Raw genomic sequence first — 24028 nt, forward strand, 5'->3', positions numbered from 1 at the left:
AACTCAAAATCGTAATTAAAGTCTATACTTCATATTTCTTTTGTATTCCTAGTGCAGGCTTTTGATGTTAGAGTGACCTCATATTGTGATTAGTAATCTGGCAGTGACAGGGGAGGGATTAGTTTGGTCTGTAGTTTGTTTTTGTTACTATTTTATATTTTTTCATACTGTTTAACTGTTTTTTATATTTTGTACACTGGTGTATGCTATGATTAACATGCCCATGCCTACTCAAAATATTTGTAATCGACATGCAGCATTTCACCTTTTTTACTTTGTGAAAATTCCAATAAAAAGATCTTGAATTAAAAAAAAATCGTAATTAAAGTCATACTGTTAATTAGAAGAATGGGTGATGTCGTTCATCTTATGGGTTAGAATAAAAAACGCTTATTGTACAAGTTTCATTTTTATTTATTTCCAAGGAAAATCCATTCAAAGGTAATTAAAGTCCATCTATGTATCCTTCACTGAAAAATAACTGACACTGGAAAAGGGCAGGACATCATGTGTTTAAAAAAAAAAGAGTCATAAGTCCGTAGTTTTGTAATATTAAACTATGAGCAACTGTATCATACAAAGACTTATTGTTGCCTATAGCAACGTCAAAAGCCCCTAATTATGCAAAAGTATCCTCATGATGTCTGATTAAAACTTTAGATTCCTCTCAAATTCCACACTTTGGTATTATCAAGATGAGCAAATAGTATCTACCACTGTGGCCCTCTACGTTAACTTTTTGGTGAAAAATATGACTTTAAAGGAATATCACAGAGTTCAAACAGTGATTATTAGATAGTAGAGATTGTAAACTTAGTGAGTAAAATGATGTTCATAACTAAGTTCATAATTTTTGGCACTATAAAAAAAAAAAAATCATATAACAATTAAAATTAGTGGTATGGAAATAGAAAGAGTATATGAAAATAAGTTCCTGGGGGTAATAATCGATGATAAACTTAGCTGGAAATCACACATAAATAGTGTAAAATCAAGAATGTCTAAAACCCTAGCAATATTAAATAAAACAAATTATTTTTTCTGTCAAAGAGCACAGTTTTTAATGTATAACTCACTCATAGTTCCATACATGACTTATTGTGTGGAGATATGGGGTAACACCTATAAAACAAATACAAACCCTATTTTTCTATTACAGAAAAGAGCTTTAAGGATAATTAATAGATCTGACTATTATGAACCAACAAATAATCTTTTTATTAAATATAATATCTTAAAATTTCATGATATAGTAGAGCAGAAAACTGTTTTATTTGCCTTTAAAGCCCAGCAGAAACTGCTTCCAAACTGCATTCAGGACCTGTTCCAGATAAAAGAAACCCGCTATGACCTGAGGGGGAAACTCATGTTTGAGATGACGACAGCAAGAACTAATATTAAAAAGAGATGTACATCAATTAAGGCTAGAGAAATTTGGAATAGTTGTAATAACAACCTAAAAATGTGTCGCTCTATCGTCAAGTTTAAGAAATTGTTTAAAGAAAATACTGTAAATAAATATAAAACACTATAATTATAAAGTATACTATCAAAAACATTCTAGGATGTGAAACGTCAATTTTATATTTTGTCTTACTTATTTTTTTCTTCTTTACGTATTGTTTGTTTTCACTGAGTAAAAGCTAATGTCTCATATTTTTGCTGATCATAAGAAAAAAGGGTAGGCACTATAAGCTACGGCTTCAGCTACACCTTTTCGGCAAAATAATTTTTTTTTTTTTCTTCCTTTTCATCTTGTTCTGTACAAGCCGAAATAAAGATTCATAACTAAAAAAAAAAAATTATTAGATAGTAGAGATTGTAAACTTATCTTAGTGAGCAAAATGATGTGAATTGAAGGAGTTTTGGGTTAGAATGTCATATATGTTTGCAGCAAAATGGACATTTATGTTAGCACGGGGGGCAATAGAGCAACATCAAAATAAATTGCTATTTTAAACCTCTGAGAAGACTCAAAAATGTCCAAAAACTTTGTGTTCTGTTTGTCAAGGCACCTCTTGCCAGGTCACTGCCACCTCATATGTCACCACTACTGGTGTCATTTAAACAAAGTACTGTCAATATAGAGAAGGTTTTGGCTGCAGACTGAGGGGAGGTAGAGTTCAACACTGGACTTCAAACATGGGACCTACACTCTACAGAGTCATTTTTCCTGATACCTTACCCTAACCCTAGCTGAGCGCCAACAATGTCACTTCCAGGTTGAAGCCAACATGGAAGCACCAGAAATTGCAGTTCATTGAGTGACCACTAGGCGCTGGGGCTAAAAAAGTGGAGGTGGAGCTTCTAACGTGCCTTTATCATACCATAAACAACTGATGAAATGTCTTCCTTTTCGCTCCACTAAGGAGCTGCATACAGTACCGTACATTGAAAGTGTCCGCCCTCATGTACGATTTCATTGGCTAGCAATTGTCAGGTGGATTCATATAAAGCAGGGGTCGGCAACCCAAAATGTCGAAAGAGCCATATTGGACCAAAAACGCAAAAAACAAATATGTCTGGAGCCGCAAAAAATGAAAAGTCTTGTATAAACCTTAGAATGAAGACAAAACACATGCTGCATGTTTCTATATTAGTTATAACTGGGGAAAGATTTCTTTTTTTCATTATGCACTTTGAGAAAAAAGTAGAAATTTCGAGAAAAAAGTCGAAATGTCAAGATTAATGTTGAAGTACAATCTTGAGAAAAAAGTCGAAATGTCGAGAAAAAAGTTGAAAAGTTGAGAAAAAAGTCAAAATGTTGAGAAAAAAGTCAAAATTTAGAGAAAAAAGTCAAAATAACTAGATTGGAAAGGAAAAAGAAAGAAAAAAAGAGAAAAAAAGAAGAAAAAAGAAAAAAGGAAAAAAAGCGAGAAATGGAAAAAAAGAGAAAAAAAGAGAAAAAATAAGAAGAAAGAAAAACGGAAAAAAGAGAAAATAGAGAAGAAAAAAAAGAAAAAAAAGGTCAAACATTTTTGAAAAAGCTCCAGGAGCCACTAGGGCGGCGCTAAAAAGCCGCATGTGGCTCTAGAGCCGCGGGTTGCCGACCCCTGATATAAAGCAATAAATGTATTTCTAATATTGGTTTTGATTGGCAGTTGACTTGGCCTTTATTTCTATCTCTTATCATCACCTACCATGGCTAACTTTAATTCACATAAGGTGGGTGTGTTCATTCAGCTTTATCTACAAAGTGACACTGCAGTAACGTGATCACACCAGGAAGAACAGGCTTCAAAATACTCTTTGAAAAACCTGTGTGTGTTCAAGGAGGGTTTGTCCTGTAACTTTTACAATCTATGGCCCTAACCACTTAAGAGTGGAGCTCTTTCCATTCTGGAGTGGAGCTTCTCTTTCTCCACAGTCTGCAGCAAGATCCTCTTGTTGGTAAAAACAAGAGAAGACATAAAATTATTACATTTTATTCTACTTTATTGACAATGATCACAGCGCAAACAAAATTTTGAAATGAGAAAAAAAATCAAACTTCACATAAGGATGTAAACCATATTTACATGCAATAATAATAATCATAATTACGTAGAAAATGTTACGGTAAGTACAATATGGGACTTTTGTGGATTATGTGGATATAAAATTATCTTACAATAATGTCAGGTGGCGGCCCGGTACTGTCCTAAAAATGAAAGGGAAAAGATCAGCGCTCACCTTGGCTCCATGTCAGTGACAGCTACAAATCAAGCCAGAAATCTTGGTGTAATTATTGACTCAGACCTGAACTTCAACAGCCATCTAAAGTTTATCACTAAATCTGCCTAAACAAGACATGGAAAAACTTATTCATGCATTCATTTTCAGTAGGTTGGATCATTGCAATGGCATCTTTACAGGCCTTAACAAGAAATCTATCAGGCAACTGCAGCTGATCCAGAACGCTGCCGCCAGAGTCCTTACAAACACCAGGAAATTTGACCATATTGGGTCAAAGGATAGAGTTTAAAATCTTACTGCTGGTCTACAAAGCACTGAATGGTCTTGGACCAAAATACATGCTGGACCTGTTGGTTCCTATGAAGCTCCCAGACCCCTGAGGTTCTGGATCTGGTTTGTTGTGTGAAGAACCAGAACCAAGCAAGGTGAGGCAGCGTTCAGTTATTCTGCTCCTCACCGGTGGAACAAACTTCCTGTAGACCTGAGGTCTGCTCCAACTGTAGATCCTTTAAATCAGGCCTAAAATCATTACTGTTCAAGCGTACCGGTACTCCTAAATTAAATACTTACCTGCTGCACTTATTTTTAACAACTTGTACTTTTTATTATTTTACCTCTTTTCTTATAATTTTATTACATTTATTTGTTATTTAAGCGTACTCTTAAATCAGTAACTTGTGCTTTTTTTTATTCTACCTTCTTTTCTCATAATTTTATTTCATTTTATTTGTTATTTACTGTCTAATTATGTCTTGCCGCTTTTAATGTCGATGTAAAGCACTTTGAATTGCCCTTTGTTGAATTGTGCAATTTACAGGACTGTCTCAGAAAATTAGAATATTGTGATAAAGTTCTTTATTTTCTGTATTGCAATTAAAAAAACAAAAATGTCATACATTCTGGATTCATTACAAATCAACTGAAATATTGCAAGCCTTTTATTATTTTAATATTGCTGATTATGGTTTACAGTTTAAGATTAAGATTCCCAGAATATTCTAATTTTTTTAGATAGGATATTTGAGTTTTCTTAAACTGTAAGCCATGATCAGCAATATTAAAATAATAAAAGGCTTGCAATATTTCAGTTGATTTATAATGATTCCCGAATGTATGACATTTTTGCATTACAGAAAATAAAGGACTTTATCACAATATTCTAATTTTCTGAGACAGTCCTATAAATAAACTTCCAAACTGCCAAGTTTGTTAAACACACACAAGGAATTTGTTGTGGTGATTGGTGCAATACAATACAAATATAAAAGCAAATATATAAGAGATAAAAATGTATAAACAGAAATGTACAATATGTGGTTTTTTAAAGTGCTGGACATGCCCTTCCCTTACAAAATATGAACTATAGCAATGTATTGAAAGTGCTTTTTGTGTCAAATAAAATACAACTACCAACTTTAAAATTCACCTGTGATATAAGCATTGTAATTTGACATTATTAAAGTTGTAAAGCTCTGAACTGGACACATTTAGGCGTTTGTAACGCCTTTTTCTTTCTTTTTTTTTTTTTTTAAACGCTAAGTAAGAAACGTGGCTGCGTGACCCCGTGACCCGCGGCGTCACGTGACGTCATTTTGCCGGGAAGCGGACCACGTGTCGGAGCCGGCGTGCTCCTTCCTCCTCTGATTCACTACTTTTCACTCGGAACCAGCCCGGCCAGGGAGTGGGCTCGCAAGATGGCGGCGCGGTGGGGAGCAGGCGAGGAGATCCTCACAGCGTGCACTATGGACTTTTTCCCCCTGGAAACACTAGACGAGGTGAAGAATTGCATCTGTACTTTATCTCAAAACACTTAATTTCAGTGTTGCTGGCTTTGTGTGCGTTGTTAACCGCGGGGTTTGAGCGTGTTGGCTGAGTTGGGCTGCGCATGGAAAAGTGACACGTGGATACAACCGTTGTATCATCAAAACTCATTCAAAAAAATACTCACGTTTCTGTGTTTGTGAAGGCTTTACAACTATGCGGAGATGTAGTTATTTCAAAAAGGTACATTAGAAATGCGCTGGTATTTTCATAGTAGTATGGTCGGCCATGGTGAAAGAAGCAGCTTCCTTCTATTAATAACAAAATCAGTCATTTAAACTCGTGAAGTGACAGTTGTTTTTTCTTATTGGTAGATGACCAGACATTATTGTACGTTGTATATTTACAGCCAGGAATCTGTTTTTAGGCTCATTGAAAGGTTTTTTTTTTCCTTTTCTTTTTTTGCCATATTGTTTAGACAGACTGATACACACGTGGTGACAGACCCTGAAATATTCTGCTCAGTTTTAACTCATAAATCTGGCTGACACATGGCAGTGATCATGCTAAGGTGTAATTTATAGGTTTCTATCAGCGCATTGCAGCAATACCAGAAGCTCAACGGTGATTCATAACGAGATTAAGCTGATTTATATTCATATAGTAATAAATACAATCACGTCGGAGTGTGTGATCACCAGCTATTTAAACTTCTGTATCCCAGCAAGTTTTATCTGAAAAACGTGCATACATTCCTGCACACATGTGGTTTAGAAGTGGTGGAAAAACTATGTTGGTTCTCTGCACACATGCGCAGAAGAGGGCTAGCAACCTTAGCAATTCAATCCCACTGTCCTGTAAATAAATAACAGCCTTGAAAACCAACACTTATTGTACATAAATAAAAAGAATGACAAATGAAGCTAATTCGTTTTGAATATTTTGAACTGATTGAGGCAGGAAGGGGGATGAGGGCCCTGCTTTGGTTTGTTGTAGTGCAACACGTGGGCCGGCTGGCTCTCTTTGTACGGCGTGATGCGAGGATCAAACATGTCTGCCCACTGCAGCATGTAGACACAAACACGTGGGTGACTGTAAGGAGTCGCTGCATGGTCAGATCAAAGTCCTAGCATTTGTCAGCTACGCCTGCAGATAAATGGGAACCTGTGAAGATTTAATGGGACTGTACATATGACAGATTTGTGTTTAAAGCAAGTGGATTTATGTGACATGACTAGGGTTGCCACCTTTCAAAAATAGAAATAAGGGACGCCCTGATTTCAGCAGCGCAGGAGCCAAAAAAAAAGCCCCAAAACTTCTAAACTGAATAAAAATGTGTTTATTTTATATGAAAAAACAAAATGCTTTGATTTAAAGTTTAAAGTGCTTTAATAGCATAGAACTTGCATGACAGACAACCATACTAGCAGCTGAAATATCCTCCTCACACATCCTCCACATCAGCCCAGATGTATAATATAGCCTACAGGTGAAGAATATGGTGTAAAAGTTAATTTATTTCAATAATTCAACTAGAATATGGTGTAAAAGTTAATTTATTTCAATAATTCAACTAGAATATGGTGTAAAAGTTAATTTATTTCAATAATTCAACTAGAATATGGTGTAAAAGTTAAGGAAAATACGGTACAAATCGTGTCCCATATTAGTTCAATACGGGACGCAACATTTTTTTTCTCAAATAAAGGACAATTCCGTATTTTACAGGACGGGTGGCAACCCTATACATGACTGCTTGTGCACTTCAAGTATAGAAGTTTAAGCAGTTGTTATCTTGTTTAAAATAGGCATATTCAGGCTAAATTATATCTGTTGGACTGTATTAACTGCAGAATATGTTTTAGGAATAATTGAGTTTTAAGTTGTTTATATGTTTTAACCTATCTTTCAAGTAACAAATATTTTGTTATTAGTTTTCATAAAGCTGCAACTAAAATTGTGGCCCTATGTCTTGAGTTCTGGTGTGCAGATTTTTTGGATTATGTGATGACGTCCCATAAATCTTTTTTTTTTTTTTTTATCTATGCAAAAGAAAAATGTTGCGGATATTGTAAAAGTATTAAAACTGCCACTCACACATAATTACAAACCATACTGTTTGACTGAAGCATTGGGTCGTTGCCAGGTTGTTGGTTTGGTGATATTTTAAAAGCAGATGGCTGTTTTTTTTTTAAGTCTTTTTGGTGGCTGGTTCAGGTAAATTTTGCCTGATAAATGTTTTTATGTTTATTAAGGATCCCCATTAGCCGACGCACAAACGCCAGGCTAGTCTTCCTGGGGTCCTATTTAAAAAGTACAATATAAACAACAATACACAATAACATACAATTCCAGTTACAAAACATACACAGATCCAATTGCAATTAAAAAGAGAAGAAAAGAAGGAAAAGAATAAATCACAGTTCCCAAAATGATAACACTATTAACTTTCCAATCTAAAAAATGACTTAACACGTTTTTTTTTAAATAATTTCTTGTTTGGAATGCTCCTAATATTTAAAGGAAGAGTGTTCCATGATGAAATTGCTCTATATACAACAGTGTTTTTCATTGAATTAGTTCTTGGTAATGTTTTCACATTTGTATGTTTCCCAAAATAAAAGCCAGACGTTTTTTCCTCTGCCTCCTAGGCTCCTGGGCTGAGCTCTGTAGAATCTCTGGAAACCCTACAGAGCTGCTTAGACCCCTCCATCCGCTCCATCTTTGAGGACATACCACCAGTAGAGGCAAGAACAGCTTCATCTTTTTTTCAGTCACTTGAGGAAGATTTTATCTGGTCATGTGTTCATTTTGTCTGTGTGCTGGTGTTTGTTTAGTCTAAGGGACTGGATGACGAGAGTGAGGCCATGTTGCTGACAGTCCTGACAGAAATGCTTGACGGTGTGGACGACGAAACACTCTCACCCTTTGACACGCTGCCTGAAACGGACCTGCTTTCAAATCAGAGGGGCGGGGAACTCTCTCCGGTGAGTCACCAGCTGTTGTATGTACATTAACATCCCCCCTCTCCATTGAGGTCTGTAAATGATGGTGTTAATGTTAATTTTCCTTTTCCCTAGCTGAAGAGAATTCTGTCTCGGTCCCCTCAAGAGAAAAACCCACTATGTAGTGCAAGAACTTTATCAACTGGAAAGGTAGCGTCTCTTGCTCATGGTGATTTTTATAAATGAGTACACCTCACACAGGGTGCTTGCGCAAGTCTTGAAAGTCTTAATAAGTATGGAATTTTGAAACACTGTTTTCCAGACCTTGAAAAGTCTTGAATTTTGTGTGAAAGTCTTAATAAAGTATGGGGAAAAAATGTATGCTAGAATTTTACAGTATGCTCAAAGGCATTGTGAAATGAGAAATAGAAAGGAAAGCTAGAAAAACTTATAGTTTATTTAACTATAAACTATGAAAAATAGTTTGTTTTTTGTTCTTACCAAGTGAGCTAGGTCAAATATGCACTTTTATGTGTTAAAATGAGATAACATAAAGATAAGATCAGTCATGTCAAGGACAGAAAAAATAAGATGCGAGTGAAGAGACTGAATTCTACAGACATTCATCCATTCATGTGTTTTTATAGATAGTCTTTGTTTGATGTGAAATTCAAACTTGTGATTTTCATGTTTTGAAACGTTTTCATCAGTAAAAACATAATTTACTGTGAATAATGCCTTTGTTCATTGAATACTAGCCTATAAAAAATTCTAACAAACATTTCTAATAAACACAATTGGTACAATCTCAACCAATGAAGTAGGCAGTAGGCACACAAGTATACAAGTACGTAAAGTTAAGGGCTTGGGAAAAAAAATATCAGTTTTAAAAAAGTCTGGGAAAAGTCTGGAATTTTAATTTGGAAAAAGAGCAAGCACCCTGCTCACAGATAAAGGTTTTGACTCCTTATTTGTCTCCTCACCTCTATCCAGAGCCGATCCCGGATACTAGCAGGCTCTGTCCAGAGGAGCGATGGGGAGGAAGAGGAGGATGGATCCCTCACTTTGAGCCCAGATAGGCTTCTTTCATCTCCCGGCAGTGATCTCCTAGACTGGGGAGGTCTGACCCTGCCTCTTCCTGTGGGGTTTGAGCAGGAGGGTGAAGACGGGCTTTCAGTGAGCCTCGGCGACCTGGTCAGACATATGCACCCGTACTGCATGTCCATAAGTGTGGAGAATGAGCAGGGGGAGCAAATACTGCCCGAAGGAGGTATATTACTTGAGGTTGTGGATCAAGGGGAAAATGGAGAGCCCATTCTGGCCATCCCGAACATGGATCTCCCCGACTCAGTTCCACTTCCAGAGATTGCCGCAGAAGACGTGCAGAGTCTGGCTCCAGTTCCAGATGAGCCAGAAGAGCAGGCCAACGACAGTTCGGAGCATATAGTTGTTGACGACGACGATGATGATGAAACCGTCAACAAGGCTCCAATCACAATGACCATTTCAGTGACACCAGAGCTCTGTTTAGATGGAAAGGACAAGATGGTCATGAAGAAGGGGAAGCGGAAGGAGGAGATTAAAGCAAAAAGCCCCACACGGAGAAAAAAGAAACTCAAAGAGCAACAACAATCAAAATCCGTGGAGGGAAGAGTCCTCAGGAGTGGCACTGTGACAAAAAAGGTGCAAGAATCTCAGGAAAAGCCTGAAAAAAAGTCAGTTAAACAAGAGAAAAGGGTCTCTCTTACGCCAACTCCTTTAACTTTTTTAAAACCTAAGGAAGTAAAATCAAAGCCTACGACAAGACTCAGAGAAAACACCGCTGCAACACGGCTACCTAAAGTTAATGAGAAAGTTGCCCTGCCGTTGGCATCAACACAGAACAAAGCTTTGTTGGATGTTACCCCCGAAAAGAGTCAGCCAATCTGTTCCGTCACACCGAGTTCCCCGAAGCCCCGTGAAATGCCAGAACAGCCAGTCAACGCCTCTGCCGGGGCAGGAGGAAAATTAGCAGCTCCCTCCGTTCCCCTTTCCCCAGCATCCTCAGAGAGCCCGGCAGCTGCTTCCAGGCTGGCAACTCCTGACATTACGCCGTCTGTCAGTGCGCCCCCAGCAGTCCCAGAGCCCAAAACCAAATCGCTCAGTCTCGCGGAGTACAGACGGCTCCGGGAGCAGAAAAAGCCGACTCCGGCGAAGAAACAAGACGACAACAGCACCAAATGGCCCAGCCTTCCCGAGCTCCCCAAAGAGCTCCCCCCGATCCCCTGTCTGCCCAACCCCAACCCTACGGACCCCAGGCGGCCCGGTGCGCAGGTAGCAAAGAAGGAAGAGGAAGAGGTCAAACCTGCTTGGCAGCCGAGAGGCCCGTGTGCCCCGCCCACGCCCGAGGCGCTGCTAGTGCCGCCAGCCTACATGATTTCCTCATCCAGCAAAACTGCAGCCACCGCTCCCAAACCCCAGCAAGCACCTTGCAAATTACCCCCCAAACCCCCAGCTCCTGCCCCTACTCCCGTGAAGAATTTAGCCACTCATTCACACACCACTACCCAGCCTTCGTTACCTAGCGGGCCTCCGAGCTCGGTCGCTCCAGCTTCTGCCCAGCTCGTGTCTTCAGCCAACGGGAAGTGTTCTCTCGTGCTTTCTGGGGGGAAAGCTGAAAACGTTAAACTCCCCCAGGTTCAGCATGTGCCTGCGAAGAATGTATATCTTCCTAAAAGCTGTCATGTGACCACTACAGATGTTATCAAACCAGCTGTTGCCACTACTCCCATTGTGCCCCAGAGGAATTCTGCTGTTTCACTGATGCCCACTGAGGTGTCCACTTCTACCCACCTAAATAATCCGGTCAAATCTGATAGCAAGTCCCCCAAAATCACGACCGGTGTTACCCAGTCCTCCTCCTCTTCCTCCGCTGCTGCTGTCGTCCTGTCGGGCTCCCGCCGTCCCTCTCCCCTCACACTTCAACAGCTGGAAACTAAAAAGAAAGTCGCTCTAGCAGTAAAACTTCAGAAAGCAAAGACTCCCACGCAGGAGTTGATTGAATCATTCACCACTGAAATAGGTGAGCTTGATGTTTTTAATTAAGCAATAGTTGGCCTTTTTGTGTCTGATAGAAAACTTGTTTTCCAGTGAAAGATAGTGTTTACATAAAGTATGTCTTTTAAACTAGACATTAGTGCTGTGCGGTATACCGGTTCATACCGAATACCGGTGTTTATTTTACTTATGATATGGATTTTTCATATACCGTAATACCGGTGAGTATGCACAGTAGCTACACAACGTTGGGAACGCCGCGCGGCGCTACGATCCGCCGCGCATGAGGGGACTGTTTAGCAGTAGTGATGCACCGATTTTTCAGTAACCGAAATTGTTCGGCTGAAAATGACAAAAAAACACGTTCGGTGGAATAAGTGGGGGAAAAAAACTGAACAATTAATAACGTTGTAATATAAGGAAATAGACTGGCCGCTCCCGTAACTGTTGCACCACAAACATAAATCGTTGGCCAACCAAAAAGTAACCACATAAGAATTTTACCAACATTCACCAGGAGGTGGAACCAAAACAACATAATGCTGGAAATTAAAAGATTTTGAGTTTTTTAAGTTCAATAACTATTTTTCTACCTTGTAATTTTGTAAAAGATCAGTCAGACAACACTTAAAGTCTATGAGTGTTGTCTGACTGATTCTCTCACTTCATTAGAATCAGAAGTGCCGGCCATGCAAACCTGTATTTATACTAGTGTGGACATTAATGTTTTTCTACAATATTTCCTCTTCATGACAGTAAAATAGGCCATTCTAAGCCAATTTACTGCAGCAATTCCTTTCCAAATCATTAGAAAATGTGGTTAACACCCAGTTGTGCATGAAAAAAAAATACAGTGATAAACCGCGAAACCGATATAATTTTGAAAAATACCGTGATATAAATTTTTGGTCATACCACCCAGCACTACTAGACATCTTATATCCCCCTTGCTTATACCTGTTCTCGTCAGCTGATCCTTGGTTTCTGATCAACTGCTGTTAGGTCGTCTACTCGGAGCTTGAAGCTGAGAATCTTGCACATTTTCTTTGGATAAATGTTTTTTTTTTAGTTTTTGTTAAGATCTGTGAAGTGTGAAAGTGGTTTAATTGAGTTGGCAGCAGCGTGGGTCGTCAAGCATTCCTTCAGCGTTTGATCATATATTGATAAATTTGATTTGATCTTTATTCATCTTGAACAAAACAATTTAAAACACATACATCAACAATAATAATAAAGCACAACCAGTTTTGTTCAAGAAGGGACAGGAAGAAGCAAATGCTTATCTAGTCCGGCCCCTTCTTGCAATATAAGAGTATCCTATATATAAAAGAATAATAGTAGCAATAATAATAATACATATATACAGTGTATACCCTTCTTCTTGACATATAAAAGTATGTCAATATAAAAGTAATTAAAAGACATGTGAATCAATAATAAAAGTAGCTAAAACGAAAGGCATCAAGCACAGTAGAGAAGGAAAAAAAGTCAATGAAAAAAAACAAAAACAATCACCATAATAAAAGTAACTAAAAAAGAGAGAATAAATGTGTGCAAGCAAAAGGAAAAAAACAATCTGGTGTATTTAGAAAAGAAAACTGTAAATGTATGTTTGCAGTAATGTATTTAATATTGGTGCGTTGTAAACTCCGTTTGTGTTCAGTGATGCTGAACCACTGACTCATTAGTGTGCTGATGTGCAAGAACTTCATTATCAGTTTTTAATTAGTAAATGCTGTTATGTAAATGCTCTTGTTTTAAAATAAGAATATTTGTCTGTTTTTGGCTCATAAATCCTCTCCCTGCTGCCACCTCTCATATTGAGGCAGGATTTTTCTGTATGACTGCATATTTGTTATATTTGTTCCACATCGGTGAGATTGCAATCAGAGCATGAATGTACAGCAGTCCTCCCCACAGTGCATTGCAGCTGAAACCAGAGTTATTATCGTTTACGAAAACTAACGAAATAACAAAAACTAAAATTGAAAAAATAATTTCGTTAACTGAACTAAATAAAAACGAAAATTAAAAGACAAAAACGATAACTAACTGAAACTATATTGCGTGTTTAGAAAACTAACTAAAACGAACTGAAATTATAGATATATCTATATAACTATCATTTCCTCCGTTTTCGTCCCTGTCAATATAAGACTCTTGGTTTGATCAATTTATTCTGCTCTTGCCGTTTATCTCCAACTGGCAGCTCCGGCACCTGAACGCCTCACGGCCCGGGACGTCAGAACTAAAACTAATAAAAACTAAATTAAAACTAAGCATTTTTGAAAATATAAAAACTAGCAAACCCACACTAAAAACTAATTAAAACTAACTGAATTGAAGGAGAAAAAGTCAAAACGAAATAAAACTAAACTAAAACGAAAAATTCAAAACTATTATAACCCTGGCTGAAACACAACTTTGTTTTTTTGTAGGTATTGAGGCTTCTGATCTGACCAGCTTACTGGAACAGTTTGAGGAAACACAAGGTATGTAATCATGGTTTAATTCTTACTTTATACCCTTTCTGGGGGGTATGTTTAGTTAAGGGTTTTTGTCCTCTGTTAGATGCTTAAGTGCTTCCTCTTTTTTCTTTTTATACTCTCATTTTCCAAAATGGGGCAGTTGTTGGGGTCAGTAGCATAGTGGGTCACACATCTTATTCCTGAGCTAAATGTAGTCAGAGGATCAGTTTTCTAGGTTTCCTAATGGTGGGGGTCCCACACAACATTGCAGCACCATCTTAAGTTAGCAGTTGTGATTTATGGCACAGACAGACTTCAGACTGGCCCCTTAAATTTTGACCAACAGAGAATATAAAAGAACTGCCATGCAACAGGCTAATGCACATGACCTAATGAAGCAATGGTACGGCTGTGCGATTAATCGATTTTAAATCTAAATCGGATTTATTAATCAAGACAATGTTAAAAAAAAAAAGGAAAATCGGAAAATGGATTTTCCTTTTTTTGCAGCTGGCTGCATTACAGACAGAGCTCGCTAGTCATCTTTGTTTGGTCAAGAAAATTGTAAATGTCACTTTACTAAACTCAAGGAGGATTTACAGTATCTTTCAATTGCACTTAATTCCCAATAGGGAAATTTGTTTGCTATTTTTCTTTAAAAATAAAGATAAAATATTTGAAACAATTTATTCCATTGTCTTTTGTAGTTTTACCAAAAAAATCGAAGTCAAAAATTGGGTTTTCGGAGAAAAAAAATCGGGATTTTATTTTTGTCCAAAATCGCCCAGCCCTAAGCAATGGTCATGTCAAGTTTTTCAATGTGTTAAATATCAGATGAGCTTCAAAAATCAGTCAAAGATTCTTTGGAACTTGCAGCGGTTCATGATGGCAGGCTTTAACTTTGCGGAAACGTTCCCCTTTAAGAGGTGTGGATCCTGCAGGGGGGCAGAGAAGCTTCTTTGTGCTCTTGTCTGCTGAGCTGCTGGAATTTTGCCCCGTCTGCAAATCCATTTAACTCTCACCCTGCTGTCTTTGTTTGGGTGGATGGACAGGGCCTAGCACACAGCGGTTGTACAGTACATGCACTTACTCCTGCCGATACCTGTGATTACTGAATTATCATGCTACGTGACAAATGTCAGGTTGACTGTTAGTTGGAGTTGAAAATACTCTGACATGGTCTAGTTTGAATTGCATTATTGGACCTTTCTCCCACACACAACTATACTTTTTCTTAACTTCACTATTTGGTCTTCCTTTACCATCTGTTGTTGACTGTGCTCCTACATTCCTGTTCCCTCTATCTTCAGCCAAAGTGGAGAAATGTGTGCCGGAGGTCTCTGGTAGAGCAGCAGCTGTAGGAAACTCGAGGTGAGTTACCCTACAGCCTCTAAGCTGCTCGAGAGTGATTTAATGTAAAAAAAAAATTAAAAAAAAGTGCTTGGAGTGTGCGTGTAGATGATACAAGTTTATTTTTTACCAAGACCTACCGCAAACACCGACACTGTCCAGCATTGTGCACGGTCCGGTCAAATCTCAATTCCATTAGAGCCATGTCGTTCACATCTAACATATTTTGGGTTTCGTTTGTAGCATTCCTGAGAAAAGTGTTGTGGAACGTTTAAAAGCTGATGACATCTCGAGCACTGCAGGTAATCCTCTTGTTTTCTTTCTTTTATAATAAAGTAAATGTATATTTCCATGTATTCATTCTAGGGCTGGGCGATATGGACCAAAAGTCATATCTCGATATTTTCTAGCTGAATGGCGATACTCGATATATATCTCTATTTTTTCTGTGCCTTAATTGGGGTTTCCCCCAAAGCATTATAGCATAGCATCTCTGTTAGCATCTCTGTTAGCATCTCTGTTAGCATCTCTGTTAGCTTCATTTTTTTCTGAGGCAAACCCTTAAAAAAACAGTCAGTTTTAATACAAAGCCTCGTGCCAAATGTCACACAGGTACCTTTGTTAACAGAGGTCTGCACAATTTTAGTTTTAGTTTATTTATTTAGCAATATAAGACATATATGAACAAAAAAATGAAAAACAATGAAATAACATGCAAGGAAAGGAAGAAGCCTGGTGGCTTATATAGAATCCTTTCCATATATGAATAAAACACAAAACAAAGCTACACAAGGGAGAGTAAAAAAAACAGAAAAAACACAAGAAAATGTAACTCAGATCAAATAATGAACATTACAAAGATGAAACAATAAGAAAGTTCTTTAAATGTTTTTTGAATATTGGCAAGGATGGTGATGATTTAAGAGATTTATTGAGTGAATTCCACAAGTGGGGGCCTCTGAAAGTGATGAAAGATTGATGTTTACCAGTTCTACAAAACAGTAAATTAAAATCATCTTTGTGCCTTGTGGCATAAGAATGAATATCGGAATTAACATATCAATATCAAATAATACAAACAATATCAAAATGTATAAAACAAATGAAATAATAAACATAATAATTTATAATAATAAACTGCCTGCATATATAGAATAAAAATGCTTCTTGAATAAAATAAAACAAATATCCCTTTCCTGCATAACAATTAAATTAAAATACACTGTGCAATTAATACAATGTAGACAGTAACAGGCAGACTTTTCCACTGAGGTTGACAGTTGTGCAAATAACAAAACATTTGTGCAAATCTCAAATAAAACATTCAAGTCAATTTGTCACAAAATAAGCTATATCAAAATCATTTAAAAAAAAAAAATGTAAAAAAAATTATTTTTTTTAAATCGATAAAACGATATTGTCTCGTACCATATCGTGTTTGAAAATATATCGATATATATTAAAATCTCGATATATCGCCCAGCCCTAATTCATTCTAAGGCTTCTGTTTGTCAGTGCATCCTTTTTTAAAACTGCAAAGGTTAAATCTCAGATTGGGTGTTATGGTGGTACTCATTGATGCCCTCTGCTTCAGCTCTGACTCCTCCAGCCACTCCTCCCCACCAGATGTGGAAGCCTTTGGCCCCTGTGGCTCTACTTGGCAAAAGCAGGACTGCTGAGACCCCCAAGTCGAGCCCCTCCAAGGTTATCCAGATAGAAGCCCAGCCTCTGCCCTCGTTCAGGTCCCGGAGTAAACCCACCCCTGCTGCTGCCCCAGTCTCCCCTGAGCTGGCCTGCCTGGATCACGACTACTGCCTTCCCAACAAAGGCACCGCCGCTGCGGACCCAAGCAAGCGCTGGAATGTTAAACAGAGATCCTTTATCACCATTAAGCCAATCCAGGAGCATGCTCCAGCCACCACGAAGCCCCTCCCAGCTGTCTCGAATTTTGTGATTCCAATCAAAAAACAACCACAGACTGAATGCACGGTACAGAAGGTTGAAGATAGGGCGGTGCGAAGCTCGGTTCTGGAGACTCCAGAAGCCTCCCCTTCTCACCAGGGATCCGAGTCAACGTTTGAAGTCAGGAGCCCCAGGAGAGGACATTTAGGGAGGTCCTACCGTCAACATGCATCTTCTCACTCACCCAGCCCCTCATGCAACCCCAGAGGAAGGACCGGTCGGTGTGAAAAAAGATCTCGTCGTTCCCCCAGTCCTATGTCCAGCTGTTCAGACTCTTATTCTTCTAGATCTCGGTCTAGATCTCAATCACGATCACGCTCTCCAGCTAAGAAAAGGTTTGTCCCAACATCCCATTGATAGAGTAACGCAGTATATTTTAAGAGACTGATGGTTAATTGTAGGGGTGTAACAATATATCGTGCCACGAAATTTCGCGATACAAAAACGTCACGATACGTGTCGTGGAGGTGACAACCTGTATCGCGATATTGGGTTACTAATATTAATCTATTGTGTTGACTAGAAACGCGCATCCGACCGCGGCTGCAGCCGCGACCGCGCGGACCAAAATCTGACTCCGCTCAGAAGAAACTAGTCCCGTTTTGCAGTCCCGTTTTGAGCTCTGAACCTTTACTTATTTAAGTCTGGTGTAGAGTTAAGCCTTACCTTATTAAATTAAACCTTTTTGGGGTCGTGAGTAGGATAAACACGGGACAACTTCTGCGTGAGTTTGCGTGTACTTCAATGTCCGCTCAACAGCGTAGGATTTCAGAACATCAACACAGCACCTAGTGCTGTATCACTCCGCCCAATCTAAAACATACTAACAACTGATATACTGACTAGTGTCATTATAGTCCCTGATTTACATCAGAATATAAAGAATATATTTATAAAATCAACCCTGAATTACCAAAATAACCTTCTTAACAAAAATAAATCTCCTCTTACACTTATAAGGTGAGCATGAATCAATCTTTTTTAGGATGTAAAATTGTATGTAATTATTTACTTTTATTTATTTATTCAATTTTAGTTGTTAAATTTCTGGAAAAGAAAAAAGTCAAATCAAACATGAGAGAAACTATTCAGTTTGTGGCAAAATATTTGTACTTGTCTGAAACTGAAGATCATAATGCAAACCTGACATTTACTTTTAGTTCAGTTTGTGGAAAATGGTTGTCCTGGCTTTCTCTTTAAAACTTAAACAGTTATAAAGCATTACAAACTGTAACAATAGAGCAAACGTACAGCATTATTTTGTATTATGTGTCTTTCAAATAAAAGACCTTTTTTTCCAGTCATATATTCCTCTATCAAGGTTGTTAAAAAATACTGCTATAATATCGTATCGTTATCGTGACCTCAATATCGTGTATCGTACCGTATCGTGAGATTAGTGTATCGTTACACCCCTAGTTAATTGTATTTCTTTTGCCTAGGTATCGACGCCGTGACTCGGACAGAAGCTCCGATTCTTCATCCCGTTCCTCCTCGAGATCCTCTGCCTCCAGCTCCCGCTCCCCTCCCAGAAAGAGGAGGTACTCGTACTCATCCTCTCGCTCTGGCTCCTGGAGTCGCTCCAGGTCAAGATCTCTGTCGCCTCAAAGACGAACAACGCGGAGGAGAAACAGACAGTTACGCAGGTGAGGCCTTTATGGGAATAGTAATTACATGGATATTGTATCAGTTTAAGTTAAGAACTATTTTGTTTTTTAATAAATAGACAAGTGACCAAATTTAAATTTCTTTTCTAGCCCCTCATATCAGTCAAGCTACAGTTATAGTTCAAAGACAGATGGGGAAGAGGTGAAGAGGCGTAAGGAGTCAGCCATTGTAAGTTGATGCCGCCCAAGTTTTCAGTTCTGCAGCCACAATTCCAGCATATTACCCACGTGTCTGATCATCTGTCTTCTCTCTTAGGAGGAGCGCCGGGTTGTTTACGTCGGTCGAATTCGGGGAACAATGACCCAAAAGGAACTTAGGGAGCGCTTCTCCTTATTTGGGGAGGTTGAGGAATGTACCCTGCACTTTAGAGACCACGGGTAAGTGCATCTGCTGCCGGTATTGAATAAGCACATACCGTATTGTCCCGAATATAAGACGGTGTTTTTTGCATTGAAATAAGACTGAAAAAGTGGGCGTCGTCTTACATTCGAGGTCTAGACGTTATACCCATTCACAACGCTAGATGGCGCCAGATATCTTTAAAGCGAATACTGAACTTAACTCCCCAGGCCAAAGGAACCCCCGTCATGAAGAAGAAAAATAAAAATAGCAGTAGCATGAAGAAGAAAAATAAAAAATAGCGGTAAGAAAGAAAAGAGAAGAAAATAACAGAAGAGATAACAGAAAAGGAGAAATGTAGCGACAATCTGGAGAAAAGTGGGTGGAAGAAGTTATGATGCAAACTTCAAGATCATGATTTGAATGAGGCAAAATAACAGGCTTTTTCTCTCGAATATATTGTTATAATCATTTGTTTAAGATGTACTGTAATTATTTTCTGTATAAAAATTTAATTTGGTGTTTAAAAAGTATTTTTTCAAATTTGAGTCTTGAAAAAGGGGGTCGTCTTACAATCAGGGTCGTCTTATATTCGGGCCAATACAGTAGTTTTAATTCCATTTGCTTTTATAGTGAGACTTTAATATGACAAGATTGCACTGTCTTTGAACCTTTTTGGTCTCATCTGTGACCTCTTAGGCCAAGCTTCAGTGCTAAAGCAAATTCAAGCTTGTTCATAACTGGAGCTTCGTGGCAGCACCCCCAGGTCGCTCTTTTAAAAGCAAGCTACATTTAAGAACTGGACAATACCTGTAACTGCCTTCTGTGTACTGATGCCAGAGCTTAACGATTGCTCGTGTTTTCAACAGGGACAACTATGGGTTTGTGACTTATTACGATACCAAGGATGCTTTCACAGCCATTGAGAATGGAAGCAAACTGCGCAAACCCGATGAGCTGCCGTTTGATCTTTGTTTTGGTGGAAGGAGACAGTTCTGTCAGGCCAGCTATGCTGACTTGGGTATGCATGTCTTTAAATTCCAGTCACAACCAATGTTTGTACATCTTATCTAGGGCTGTTCGATTAATCGATTTTAAATCGTAATCGCGATTATGTAATTAGAACGATGTTAAAACGTGAAAATTGTAAAATCGATTTTTCACTTTTTTTTTTTTTTTTACCTTGTCTGCACACATATTAATGATTGATACCATATTAATGATTGATGGAAATACCTGCGACAAGTGCCCCATCGGAGAGGCTCTTTAGTGTAGGAGGGGGCGTTGTAACCATGGTGATATACTAACATGCCACCGCTAGACCGGCTCGTGTTCCTTGTAAAAAACTTGCAAATGTGAACAGCAAATGTAATGACTGACATTACACACCTCTACCTCCTTCATGGGTTGCATTATTATTTAGCATGCAAAGACCCAGTTTAGTTTAATTATAAAATGTCTTGTTTTATTTAATTGGAAATATAACTTACTGTATGTTTGCAAGTGCTGATTTGCTGATTTTTTTCAGAGATAAAACTTTATATTTTATTATATTTTTTAAAACTTTTTTTCAACTTATTTTACAGAGTTTTGCACTTTATTCATTCATTTTTGGTTTAATAAGAGCAAAGTTTGCACTTAAAGCCCAATGGGGCAAATGTTCTTTAAAAAAACAGCAGATTTGAAATCATTTCTTTGCCTTTTGTCAATTCACAAAATAATCGTAATCAAAAATCGGATTTTGAGAGAAAAAAAATCGATTTTATTTTTGAGCAAAATCGAACAGCCCTAATCTTATCACAGTGATGGTGTTTTTGTTTTTAAATATTACTCGTGTGGTTTGTAGAATATTTGAAACATTTCCTGTAGTTCCTCCTTAAACTGTGTCCTCAGTACAAGCGACATACAGGAAAACGGTTTGGACTTAAGTACAACCAGTAGCTTCAAATCTGATTATAGTTCATTATGCTTTGAGGCGATTATCACACAGTACTCAGTACAATTTATGATCTTTCTGTTTTTTATTAAAGAAAAAAAACAAAAAACACTTAAGTTGGGCAGGTTTTACAAAATGTATTAATTCCCCTGGTGGCATTAATACATCTTATTTGCCGACCGCCATACAAATCAACCAGAAGCAACTCTGAATAAGTGAGTTATCACCAGAGTTTATCCGGCCAACAATATTACATGCAAGCGAAACTCAATGCTAACACCAGTAAGTCTAATCTTGGTAATGTGATGAACTATGCTTGGCAAGACTTTGCTAAAAGCAACAACAAATTGGAGTTGAGTTCAAGCATTAATGCAAAAGGATGGAGTGTAGCACCCTATAATGTAATAATTTCCTGAAAATGTAATAAGACCTGAAAATGTAATAAAATTTGCACTTAACTCAATTGAAAATGTAATAAAATCCAATAATGTAATAACTTCACCAATAATGTAATAAAATATCCTGACGGATATTGTAATACAATTTTTACCAATAATGTAATACCTTATTACATTATTGGGAATTTATTACATTTTCAGGTGGGTCTTTTTTTTTTTTTTTTTTTTACAAAACGGATAATGTAATACTTGACGGATAATGTAATATATATGTTCATTTTCAGTCCAGAGTTCTACATTTTGTGTTTTAAGTATTTAAGAATGTTATATACGCTGGATTTGAAACACCAGAATGACTATTGGGTTAAATTGCAGACTTTGAGTACCATGTAATAAATTCCCAATAATGTAATAAGGTATTACATTATTGATAAAAATGTTATTACAATATCAGTCAGGATATTTTATTACATTATTGGTGAAGTTATTACATTATTGGATTTTATTACATTTTTGATTGAGTTAAGTGCAAATTTTATTACATTTTCAGCCGTTATTACATTTTCAGGAAATTATTACATTATAGGGTGGTACATGGAGACGATGCAACTTTGGCCTTTTATCTATTTTTGAGGTGCTGGAGATTCAATGTTTTTTTTGGGGGGGGGGGTTTCTTCATGGAATTTGAACATTTGTAGATAATTAGTGACTTAGTAATCACATTTGCCTTTATAATGAGACTATAATATGACAAGATTGCACTGTCTTTGAACCTTTTTGGTCTCATCTGTGACCTCTTAGGCCAAGCTTCAGTGCTAAAGCAAATTCAAGCTTGTTCATAACTGGAGCTTCGTGGCAGCATCCCCAGGTCGCTCTTTTAAAAGCAAGCTACATTTAAGAACTGGACAATACCTGTAACTGCCTTCTGTGTACTGGTGCTGGAGATTCAATGTTTTTTTTTTTTAGGGTTTGTTTTCTTCATGGAATTTGAACATTTGTGGATAATTAGTGACTTAGTAATCACATTTGTCTGCATGTGTTTGTTGTTTTTTCTATCTGCGAGCTTCTGTTTTGCTTATTCCCACTTCCCTCAATATTGTCAGTCAGGTTCCACACATGCTACCTTCTTGTAGTTAATGGCTTTCTAGCCATTTGTACATTTTATACTAAACCTATTTACTTTTTTATAATCAACTTTGGCTATACAATCTCTATAACCAAAGGAGTGTGAACTGCAGTCTGAAAATGTTGACAGCCCGACTACCGGCCCAGTACTAGCTTTGCCTTTTTTTCTTTTTTTAAACTATGCATTACTTTCCATGTCTTTTTGTTTTAATGCTATGCTTTTTTTTCTCTCCTCCTCCCATTCCAGATTCGAGTAGAGAGTACGATGCGGTGCCTACAAAAGGCAAGTTTCATGCACTAGACTTCGACACTTTACTGAAGCAGGCTCAGGCCAATCAGAAGAGGTAGCAGCGGGCCTGCATCACGGAGCAGCTCACACTTACCTCAGAGCCGACGGGTGGCTCCACACCTGCAACACTGTCTTTACTTTTTGGTTGTTGCTTTTATTATTTTTTTAATTTTCTTTCTGCAAGCTAACACCTTCTATTGAAGTGGAAATTTATAATTAAACTGGTAAAATTAAGGAGAGAAAAAAAAAGAATGGAATGAGATTTTTTTTTTTAGAGCTTATTTAAATGTACTATTGAATTTAAATAGTTTGGAGAGAATTGTTTAAAGAAAAATTAGAATGGAAGTCTCTGATGCTTGGGAGATGTAATGCATTTGAATGTGCTACAAGCCTGAATAAAATAAAAAAACATGAAGTGAAATATCTTGTCCAAGTCCCTTTTTTTTTTTTTTTGTAACTGTTAATGAAACAAAATGAAGATAATTTTGAAATGGATCAGTCCAACATGTCACACAAAATATTGGTCTGAAATCTCAATTGTTCATTTTGAGAGCCATCAGGATGCTGCTTTTAACCATCATTCAATTCAAAATGTTTTTTTTTTTTTCATCCCAGAAGGGAAAGTAATTGTTGCAGTAGTAATGATTTAAGTCTCTTGAAAGACTTGAGGTGTGTTGCTGTGGGCAGGACTGTCGTCTGTGTTGCAGTGGATTTGAAGAAGCCTCCGACTGAAGATGCTCCGTTGCTGAATCTCTATATCACTTGAAACTTTTAGTATCCTCCGTAGCAAATGCAAAATAAAATTGATTTTCTGACAAACCTAAACAATCCCCTTACAGAAATGCCCCAAAAAAGGAAAAAGCTGGTTTCTAGAACAGTTCCCAAAATTAAATATATTTTGTCTTTGAAATTACACACTATTACTCCCTATAATCATTGGATAAAACAGGCCGTTCCCACCATAACATCTTAGTAACAACACGGTCAAGGTATTTATACGTTTTTGTGTAAAAGGTGAAAGTTTCATAAATGTGTTCAATGATTTAGAAGAAAAAACTGTTTTTAGCTGACACAAG

At 37.6% G+C, this 24028-nt stretch overlaps 1 protein-coding gene and 2 non-coding genes across 3 annotated transcripts; all 3 read left to right on the forward strand.

Annotated features, from left to right (window-relative positions):
• The first annotated feature begins 5343 nt into the window (after positions 1-5343).
• pprc1 (PPARG related coactivator 1) lies at positions 5344-23365 on the forward strand. Its single transcript, XM_061745969.1, has 14 exons — positions 5344-5450; positions 8088-8183; positions 8274-8423; positions 8517-8591; positions 9375-11442; positions 13856-13909; positions 15196-15256; positions 15479-15537; positions 16830-17532; positions 18640-18843; positions 18955-19033; positions 19121-19242; positions 20074-20225; positions 22911-23365. The coding sequence occupies exons 1-14, from the start codon at positions 5370-5372 to the stop codon at positions 23009-23011; spliced, it is 4005 nt and encodes a 1334-aa protein (XP_061601953.1). The 5' UTR covers positions 5344-5369; the 3' UTR covers positions 23012-23365.
• Positions 19859-19998, forward strand: LOC133464211 (small nucleolar RNA SNORA50). Its single transcript, XR_009784428.1, has one exon. It is a non-coding gene; the product is annotated as a small nucleolar RNA SNORA50 (small nucleolar RNA).
• Positions 22295-22434, forward strand: LOC133464213 (small nucleolar RNA SNORA50). Its single transcript, XR_009784429.1, has one exon. It is a non-coding gene; the product is annotated as a small nucleolar RNA SNORA50 (small nucleolar RNA).
• Positions 23366-24028: the final 663 nt, after the last annotated feature.

The sequence above is a fragment of the Cololabis saira genome, chromosome 17 (genome assembly GCF_033807715.1).
Source record: "Cololabis saira isolate AMF1-May2022 chromosome 17, fColSai1.1, whole genome shotgun sequence".
Taxonomy (NCBI): domain Eukaryota; kingdom Metazoa; phylum Chordata; class Actinopteri; order Beloniformes; family Belonidae; genus Cololabis; species Cololabis saira.

What these genes read in the sequence shown, in the direction of transcription:
- pprc1 (XM_061745969.1), top strand. Translation starts at nt 5,370, where the DNA reads ATGGCGGCGCGGTGGGGAGCAGGCGAGGAGATCCTCACAGCGTGCACT. An exon ending in AGGACATACCACCAGTAGAG is followed by an intron (nt 8,184 to 8,273) that starts GCAAGAACAGCT and finishes GTGTTTGTTTAG; the next exon opens with TCTAAGGGACTGGATGACGA. An exon ending in CGCTCTCCAGCTAAGAAAAG is followed by an intron (nt 17,533 to 18,639) that starts GTTTGTCCCAAC and finishes TCTTTTGCCTAG; the next exon opens with GTATCGACGCCGTGACTCGG.